Source organism: Gouania willdenowi, chromosome 10 (genome assembly GCF_900634775.1).
Source record: "Gouania willdenowi chromosome 10, fGouWil2.1, whole genome shotgun sequence".
Taxonomy (NCBI): Eukaryota; Metazoa; Chordata; class Actinopteri; order Blenniiformes; family Gobiesocidae; genus Gouania; species Gouania willdenowi.
The window spans coordinates 32,849,152-32,859,656 of NC_041053.1; the positions used below are offsets into that span (position 1 = coordinate 32,849,152).

The 10,505-nt window shown below is 38.2% G+C and overlaps 1 protein-coding gene across 1 annotated transcript; it reads left to right on the forward strand.

Annotated features, from left to right (window-relative positions):
- Positions 1-1,039: 1,039 nt before the first annotated feature.
- Positions 1,040-9,839, forward strand: grxcr1a (glutaredoxin and cysteine rich domain containing 1 a). The gene is made up of 4 exons (XM_028459002.1): positions 1,040-1,625; positions 4,806-5,045; positions 7,750-7,815; positions 9,572-9,839. The coding sequence occupies exons 1-4, from the start codon at positions 1,221-1,223 to the stop codon at positions 9,749-9,751; spliced, it is 891 nt and encodes a 296-aa protein (XP_028314803.1). The 5' UTR covers positions 1,040-1,220; the 3' UTR covers positions 9,752-9,839.
- The last annotated feature ends 666 nt before the right edge of the window (positions 9,840-10,505 follow it).

A 10,505-nucleotide genomic window follows, 5' to 3' on the forward strand; every position in this document is an offset into this window, starting at 1 on the left:
AGTAGTAGCTGGGGGGGTGGGGGGTGTTGAGTGTGTTTTCCCATAGAGAGTCAGAGGGACTACGTCCAAGTGGGGGAAGTGGAACTGCTCCAGAGCCTCTACAGCTCCTGCATCTGTAATGTGAAAAAAAAAAAAAAAACCTAATTCAAATGAAGTGAAATGGAAAGAGCATGACTGATGTATTCCAATTACAATAAGAGGGTGAATAAATGTAATATAATGTATATTGCTTTGTATATATACACAAAGAGTTCATTGACAAAAGCAGATAACTCCTTTTTTTAAACACATTTTCAGAAAATGAGTTTTTTTTTAGGTCAGTGATTTCTAAACAGGGGCACTCGGAAAGATTTAACAATTAATATTAAAATAATCGGGAATGTTCAGAGTTCCTTTTCAGGCTATTTTTTAGACAAATTCACCACAAACTATCAGTACCATTGCTCAATGAAATGAATGAATAAATGCTTTTATTTAAACTGAAGAACTGAAAACAATCAAATTTCATTGTAACCTTTGATCATTTTAAATTTTTAAGGTTTTCTTAAAAACTAACAGAATTACACATCTTTAATAGTATATATTCTTGCAAGTTATTGAAACAGGGTTATTCTTTGCTGTAGAGTTTTCAGCTTTAGTCTCGATGTTATATTTCAACTGTATTCTCAACTTTTTGAATTTATTCTTGATTTGCCCAAAATTGTTGTCTCCATCAAAATTGGCCATATTCCTCATCTGTAAGCCAAGTATTCCAGTATCAGAGAGAATAAACCTCTAATGGAAAACAACTGTTAGTCCATGTGTATGTTAGTGTTCCTTATCATTAGATGAACTTGTATTTTGGGAAAATATTCTGATGCAGAAGTTTGTGAATGTTGATAACTGATTATTATGACGTCATCTCCGCCAAAGCTTTGTTGAAAGTTGTGTGAAACTGTGATGAATATTTCAAAGGCAACTATCACTTTACTTGCGATGCGTTTGCTGGGTTGCCATGGTGGCGATACATGTATTATTCAGCGGCTGTGCGAGTGTGACTGTAAGACAGCTTACAGGCTCCTAGTCATTTTTAGATCTGTTCAAACAAGTGAGGATTAAACCTGGGAGTAATCCATGGGAAACAAAACAGTGTGTCTGAGCTGTCTGTCTATCTCAGAAACAGAGACGAGGAGCTGGACTGAACTTTAGGGGGGACCATGTAACATGGCAGAGGGGTTCTAATGGAGGAGACCATGCTGACTTTGGGTGAGGAGAAGCCTCAGAAGCGCGTGAGGTTCCGCGTGGCTTCGGGCAACAGTGGCCGGGTTCTGAAGGAGATGTTCAAGGATGAGGGGCCTTCAGACTCTGTGGACTCAGACTGCACCAGTAGCTCTGACGCAGAGCGAGCCAGTACACCCTCCACCAGTGGAGAAGTCCACGGGCACCTGCTTGGATACGTGAGGACTGAGTTGGACGATGGCTGGAGCGAACCAGACCAGCTGCTTCTCTACGCCGGGGGCACCAAAGACTGGATGTTCACCACCAAGAGGGTCAACATCCTGAGTAAGAACGGCACAGTCAGAGGGGTCAAACACAAAGTCAGCGCAGGTCAGACGCTCTTTGAAAACCTCTCCACCTCCGACAGTGTAAGTCCATCAGACATGGGTCAAACCAGACATACCGAATCAGTTAATGGTTCGCCTGTTGCTTAGATAGAAGCCCATAATGGTTCCAGTAACAGGAAGGGGAAGCTGTGCAAATCAGACAAAAGCTTATAATAGAACACAAGGATAGAGAACAATTAAAGATTAATGATGCATTTTGTTTAGTGTTACAGGAGAAACTAATCAGGTTAATGAATTCCCAGAACTTTCTAGTGTATCCGGACAATGCAGCGTTTGTTTATTGCAGAGTAACTCTGCCCTTTTTTTTGCTGATACAAAGGTGACACATAAGGTCACATTAGGGAGACTATTGTTGTAAAGTACAAGGAGCTAACAGCGCTGCATCACAGCCAGATAAAGCTTCTCATCTCCATTAGAAGAGATTATCTTTCCTTTGAGGTGAAAATTTGAATCCATCTCAAGGTGAAACCGTTTGTTCGGAAATAGGTTGACGAAATTTGGTTTCCATGAAAGACAACTAAACATGCCTGACATCTTAAAAAGCGAAACAAATTTTATTCAACCAGCTGCTGATGCATTTCAATTCTGAGATAAACAGTTTAAGGAAAAAGGGAGTAAACCACAAAGACCTTTGATATTTTTAACTAAGAAAACCATGTAGATCAATTTATAAATCCACGATTCAAACCTTATGCTGTGTAAAAAAAAAAAAAAGTGTGAATCCCCATCATTAGTATTTTTGCTCCTCATCTTGGATGGATTTAAGCTTCCTTTAGTGGTTGCAAATCTTTTTTGGTTTGTGACCCCATTTCGATATCACAATTTTCGGGTGACCCCAAAGACTTTTTCTTTCTATAATTCATTTTAGATCACGTTTGTTACACTTTTACAAATGCAGAGTAGCGAGGATTAGTGACAAATTGTGGCATCTCAGATTTGAGAAAGTGAAAGTATAGAACACAGTTGTTTATGATTGTGTTGCATTTTAATTTAAAAAAACCCCAAGGTTGAAAACACTGCTTTAGTGACTCTTCTTGCAAACTGGGACGAGTTTGCTTGTTCTCCCTGTGAGTTTCTTCAAGGTGTTCCCGTCTCCTCCCAGCATCCAAAAACATGCGCGCTAGTTTAGGTTGATAGGAGTATCCAGATTAACCATAGTCCATCTATGTTTGTCACCAATTAGTCATTCATACATCATCTCTCTACTCGTGCTCTTTATACTGAAACCCTGATGTCATGAAGAGTTTGCACGTGTTCCCTCAGGTTACATGATTTGATTCAGAACTGTATGTGTGTGATTTGTGAAAATGTGACTGTGCTGTAATCGATCTGTGTGACGATATTGTTACGGGATGTTATTTTTTGGAAAGGGAAAAAAGTTATCAAAAAAATAGCAGTTGGATAAATAATGTTGGTGTGGTGGTGGAAGACCCAAGTACAGAACAGGATGAGGTATAAGTCAGGAGGAGTGTTCATAAACCCAGTCGATGGTTCTGTTCGAAATAACATACCAACGTACTAATTCTTTCATCAAAATGAGTATGTAGTGTGCTCACATTAGATAGTATGGAAAGATTGAGTAAGCGAGAAAAACCCAAATGTATATATATCAGGACATTTTTGAAGAATGCATAGTGGTCACACTAGTCATACTCAACTGCCCCATGATGCATTGCAAGTGGAACGTAAAATCGTCCTGGGAGCAGCTTCAAGCTAAAAGTCACATATCTTCTTTTATTTATTTATTTATTCAGTTTATTTCCGACATGGTCACATTCACTTTTTTTTTTTTTTTTTGTACATGCCGAAAAAAGAGACGAGAGAAGCAGTTTGCTTATCTGGGTCCCGTCCCCTGTTTTACCATCGCAAATTTACATGGGTTTACATGTCTCTCTGGTCAAACATTCTTGAGTTGTTCTGAACAGTCCTTTTTTGTGTATTCTCATCTGTAGTCAGTGTTGCCTTTTTTAATTTTTATTCCTCCTCCTCTCTATCGTTGTTCGTGTTGGCCTTGTTCCCTGCCAGACGTTGTTAGCATTCCTCCAGTGCAAGAATAGTTCCTCTTTCGAAGGTGTTTGGAAGGTTTTTTCCCTTTTCATCCATAATGTCACCACTCGGGAATGTCTCTTTTGGACACACAAGTTTGCAGCTTGTTTTGTCTCTACATCAAGGTTAATCCAGCTGTTGTTAGTTCTCTTGGCAGTGTTGTATTTTCCACTGTTAGATTTAACTTGTATAAACACATTATTATATCTTAGTTCATAAGCAAGGCAATAATTTCATTGTACAGGAAAACGTGTTTCTAACTGCACATATGACAATAAACACTTTGAATTTAAATTTAATGTAATCCTTAATCACCCCACCACCTAGCAATTGAAATGAATAAATGACAGACCTTTTTTACTCTTGGTTTCCACATTTAATTCAGTCTCCGTAAAATAATCACAGTCTGAGTTTTGTTTCCAGTGTTTCTTTAGATCTGGGTCCATATCCATGATTGACACAGTGGGGTGGCAGTCACCCAGTGGGATCTGTCATTGTGCCCTTGGGCAAGGCACTTCACCTACATTGCCTAGTATGAATGTAGTGTGTGAGTGAGTGTTGGTGGTGGTCGGAGGGGCCGATGGCGCACGATGGCAGCCTCGCTTCCGTCAGTCTGCCCCAGGGCAGCTGTGGCTACAACAGTAGTTTACCACCACTAAGTGTGGAGTGAAAGAATAATGCCTTAATTCTGTAAAGCGACTTTGAGTGTCTATGATAAAGCGCTATATCAAACTGATGCATTATTATGATGTTGATATTCTACTTGGTCACTTTCTCATTTAAAATGTTTTCAAAACTTTCAAAGGTGGCGAATCAATGCAGATATTTAACCTTAGTGTGTTTCAGGTTTTTGTCGTTGTAGGTTTGAAATGGGAGTGGGAACGGTCATCCTAACCATAATTATAGTATAAAGTAGACAGTATAAACTAATTGAGTTTGTAGTGTGCCATTTCGAACACAGCCTTGATTTTCTTCTTCTTCTGGTCCCAACTGATGAATGTAAGACTGTCTGGAAGTGCTTGTAATGTCCTTTTCGTTCCCATCTGATTGCATTTGTTATCCGACACAGACTGTATCCTTAGATATTGTGATGTATTTATACACTCAGAATGTGAGTAAATGTAGTTTCTAGTTCAACTCTCCTCCTCTCAACAGATGATGCTGTCTCTGGAGTTCGGGCGGATAGTGATCTACACCACCAGTTTCCGAGTGGTGCGGACCACCTTTGAGCGTTGTGAACTGGTCAGGAAGATCTTCCAAAACCACCGGGTCAAGTTTGTGGAGAAGAACATCGCCCTGGACAGCGAGTACGGGAAGGAGCTGGAGGAGCGGTGCAGACGTGTGGTTGAACCTCCTTCATTACCAGTCGTGTTCATCGATGGACACTACCTTGGGGTCAGAAGTGTTTACCTCATTGTCATTATGGGATGTACTGTATGTAGAGTGTTTTAGCTTTAATGGTGGTTGAAACAGACACTGGTTTTAATTTTGAAAGCACATTTTCATTTAGTTTCAGTTGTAGTCTTTTGACTAAAATGCAACTTAGTCATCAGAACGATTTCAGTTATAGTCTAGTTTTAGTCAACTGAATGATATTAGGATTTTAGTCGACTAAATCTGTTACAGATCGTCAACAAAAACAATAAGAGTTGATGCATTTTCTAAAGAGTCAATTACCATTTATCAACCTGATATGGGATGGCATTAAGGATGGTCCCGCCTTCTACATAAAAAAGGAGTTTTGATTGGATACCCTCCAAAAAAGAAACTTACCGTAGTTGCATTGTTAATTTTGTCGACTAAAAGTGACAATAACTAGACTATAAGTTTTTTTTAAAAATCACATGTTGATAAACTGTCAAAATATATTTATATTTTTGTCAACTAGTAAATACTAAGCTATAATTTTGTCACATGAGACTTAAACTAAATCCAATCAGAATTCGTGATCATTTGGTCTCATTGATCACATCAAATCTGTCTGTGTGTGTTTACAAACATTAATACCATCACATATCAGGTTGATCAATTCTAATTTAATCTTTAGAATGACACACATAGTCGACTATATGTAACAGATTTAGTCGACTAAAATCTTAATGTCATTTAGTTGACTAAAACTACACTATAACTGAGTAGACTCATGTATTCAGTTACTCCTAACTTAACCTAAACATTCCCAGCAAGGAGTCTTGGCTTAGGAGTGATTCTCAGAGAACTCTGAGCAAGGAATGAACAGAAACTCTTTTCTAAGATAAGAGGTGTGGTTAACCCCGTTGCAAGGTATGAGTCATCATTTCAAAAGCTGTGATTAGTTGATCACAAAATATACTTTTGGTGATAATAATGGGCAAAGGATGGACCCTCAAATTGATAAACTTAATCATAGAATCTAATCTTATGAAGACTGTAAATAATATTTCACATAAAAGAAATTCTCTTAAATGAATAGTAAGCTATACTTTAAAATGATCCTACAAAATGTGTCAAAACTTAGGTCCACTTGCACAGTATTCAAATAGTGATAGTTATATTTATTTGCTTATATGAATTGCCATTCTTGCTCAAAGACATCGATGTCTGATTGCTGACCGGCCTATTAGAAGCAGTGTTGGTTGGCTTTCAAATCTACCACAGACCAGTGAACAGCAATGGAGACGAAAAAGAACAAGGAAACCCAACTGGACAGAGGAACAGTGTTTGCTTCTGGCTCAATGAGCATAAAAGTGTTTTGAGAGACACATTTGGCCCCAGTGTCACAGTACACGCCAAGAAGCAAGCATGGGAAACTATAGCACAACAGATAAATGCCTCCTTTCCACTGGTTGTACGGACAAGTGGGGATTGTGGGAAGCGGTGGTACAGTATGTGTTGCATTCAAAAGCAAAAGAGGAGATTGCCGCACACAAACGTGACTGTTCATTCACAGGTGAGCGATATACCACTTACTTACATACACCTGCTGGCAAAGTTATTTAAATGCCTAAATATTGGTTATTGGGTTAATACAGACAATCAAAATGTACATTATTTGCCGGAAACAAACAAACTACCAGGATTCTCCAACGTGCTGCTCACATTGTATTTCCATGCGTAATTCTATATTGTTTGGGTTATCTGTTGTAGTTTAGTTGCAGCTCTTGGCACGGCTGGAGGTAAGGGGATAGGAGCCATGGTTTGCATGAGTAGCCACTGTCCACTAACAAGTGGCAGTTGGCTGACACATACTGTGATGTTCCTCAAAAAGCTGTCTGAGGCCACTCTCAGAGAACATTCTGGCATCACGTGTTGAGCCTGGCCATTTAGCAACAATGTCCAAAACCTTATAGTCAGCATTAACAAGTTGAACATTGATGCTGTGAAATCTCTTCCTGTTCACAAAGACGGCTTCATCTTCTGACAGTGCAATTATTCAGACATGTGTCCCATCGATTACACAACACCGGGGAACCCTGCGACGTCCATAAATGAGTTGGGTTGGAGAAATAAGTGCATCAACCACAAACATGATTCCTGCACGATCCAATCTGTAGCGTTTCATTAGTTCACTGTCATCCAGTGTTCGGAGAATATCTCTCCTGCCTCTTCCGTTCGCCATTTTGTCGCCTGCTTGGGGAACTCCTAAGCCGCTTAAAAGTCCTCTTAACAGATCTCACCTTAGGAGTCAAGATTCTTTAGGAATATCTAATCTTTACTAGGATCAACTCTACTTTTAGAGGAAATTCTAAGAACACGTCATGATTCTAAGAACTTTCTTAGAATTTAGCCACTAGGAACAATTCTTTGCACTAAGAATCTTTAGGAATGCAACCCCTAATGTCTAAATGTTCACTAAAACTAAGTTGCATTTTACTTAAAAGACTACGACTAAAACTAAATCAAAATGAACATGTTTAGTTGGGATTGGATTTTGTTCCATCTGAGCATTATAGTTTAGTTTGTCGACAAAAATAACTACATTTTAATTTAGTTTTCATTCTCGTTTGTTTTTTTTTTTTTTTTCAAGTAGTCGTAGTTTAGTTACAGTTATAGTTGACAAAAACTATGACGACATTTTTTTGTCAATAAAATGAACATTGATGTTGAATTTTCTTCACAGGGCGCTGAGAAAATACTTGGCATGAATGAGTCTGGAGAACTCCAAGATCTTCTGACAAAAATTGAGGTCTGTGGATTTTTTTTTTAGGGTGCACCAAAGAAATCTAATCAATTGGTGATCAGAAAAAATAAATGACTGAATGGCCATTATTGGCCTAATGACTTTTATAATATGGTAACAATTACAAATGATGCGTTTGTGTTACCTTCAAGGCATTCACAGTAAACCGAGCACTCAGTTCCTGTCATCAATAAACCATCTGAACAGTAGGATGTAAAATAAATTGCCTGTACGTCAATAGGCCGTCATTAATAATAAAGAAGTTGTTATGGATTCTGCTGCGAACTCCATTTGTTTTCAACACACTAGCACGGCACACTGTGTCCAAAGTACTTTAGTTTCAGACGGAAACATCAACATTTCAAAGGAAATGCTGAAATCAGCGGATCAGCTCATCTCCCAACATGAAACCCACTGTACAAAGCTGCACGGTGACATTTAAAAATCATGCAAACCAGTTACTGCAGGCTGTTTAAAATGCACGCTGCTCTAAAAGGTCATGCACATGCTAAATCGGTCTATAACTTGTTATCAGCAGCACAGCAGTATATGCATTTATGAGCACAGAGGTAGCGGTGAAATCTGTTTGGTGTTTTCAAAGAAATCTGAATCTGTTTCATTATTCAGTCAGATTTACATGGCTTTATTTGTGCATTAATCTTTGATAATGCAGCAACTAGAATTTTAATTAGGAGAATTTTCAAAATAAGCAAATTAAAAAAACATAAGTCCTGACACAAAGTTTATATATGGGTCATTCCATGTCATGTCAACAAATTTTACATCCCCACATGCAGTTATGAGCCAATGAAAAAAGTAAAAAGTCCTTTTTCGGATTTCCAGACATTGTCGCCCAACAACCAATAGATATATGTGACTAATCATTAGTGATGTGAACAGTCTATGTACATAGCTCAAAGCTGACTAAATTACAGGGAGCTGAGACATATGCAAAGTTGTTTCCTGAAGGACCAAACATGGACACGCTCAAACCCCAACAAACTCATCCAATTTTGAGGAGCTAGCATGTCCACCACCAGATAGGATGTATAGCAGATCTTTTATTTATTCTATATATTCTGAGAGAGTAGGTGGAGCTGGGTTACTATACTAAATTTCAGTTTCCCATGTGGTATAATTCCAGATACCTTCAAGAAACTAATATGTTTTGAAAAATTTTAACCCAATTTTGCTTATTTTTAACCTTTTTCTGCAACTACACCAAACATACCGTGTTTTGACCAACTTTCATCACTTTTAGGTACTTATAAACCCTTTCCACCACCTTTCCCACCTAATGTTTCATATGTTGACCCATTATTGTCACTTTTATCCTCTTTTCACCATAATTCATGCTTTTTTTTTTTTGTCAATTTAACCACATTCACGATTTGTCATGCCCATTAAATGCCAGTTTAAACTGATTGTTGGTACTTTTTAAATTACTGTACCACCCCTCCCACATTTCTGCCACTTTTAAGCCAATATTGACCCTTTTAAACCTTTTTCTGTACGTTTTCGGCCACTCTAATTTGCACCTTTTAACCAATTTCTGTGGTTCTTAAAATCCCATTTCACCACCTTTTCCATAATTTTTGTATTTTGTACAAATAAACTAAAACCCTGAAACCTTTTTTGGCCATATCTCAAAATGTATTTATCTGATAAAACTAAAAATGTACAGTACCTACTGAATAATCATGAAACAATTGGTAAAAAAAAAAAAATAGATAAATGATGATAAATTATCCTTTTTTTCCAGAGAGTACAGCACCCCCAAACGTGCCAGAGCTGTGGGGGCTTTGCCTTCATCCCGTGCCCAACGTGCCATGGCAGTAAGATGTCCGTGTTTCGCAACTGCTTCACGGATTCCTTCAAAGCCCTCAAGTGCACTTCCTGCAACGAGAACGGCCTGCAGGCCTGTGCGAGCTGCAGCCAGTGAGGAAGAAGTCCAAGTGCCTGAACCAAAACATGGCTTCTTCTCTCCACCACGGTGCAGAATAACCACAACATACACCAGTGAAACCCAGCAGCAGCCATCGGTAGAACTAAGAAAACCATTTGTAATAATAAAAAAAAAAAAAATCTTTCAATTTGGTTATTTCAGAGTGGATCGCCTCATCATTTCATATAAATAAGTGTTGGTCATCTTTTTTTTGCTAAATATAACCTCGATGGGTGGTTTTCTTTAGGTGTAAACAAGTCTGGAATATTTTCTCCTGTGGTGAAGCTAAGCTTGTTATTGAATTAGTGAGGAGGCGCCTTTGGTCACATTGTTCTCTTTAGTCTTTACTAATCCCACATTAGACCGAGTTAAGGACAACAGATACTCTGGAGAGAGAGAGAGAGAGAAAGTCCTGGGTTCAGTTTGCAGAAGGAAACTCTTATTTTGATAGGGTTTCAGACACTGGGAAGGGGGGTCAATTTGCTTTCAAAAAACTAAGAATGTTTTTTTTTTTGTTTTTTTTTCACAATTTGAGCCTATTTTTGCTTATTTTTACCTTTAATGTCACTCCACCATACTTGCCATATTTTAACATATTTTCATTACTTTTTCTTGCCATAGTTTTGCTCCTTTTATTGCATTTTACTACATTACTCCCATTTCGGCCACTTCATAAAATACAATGCCTTTTCTAAACATTCTTTTCCACTTTCAAGACATTTTCAGCACTTGTAAACCTTTTACCACCTTT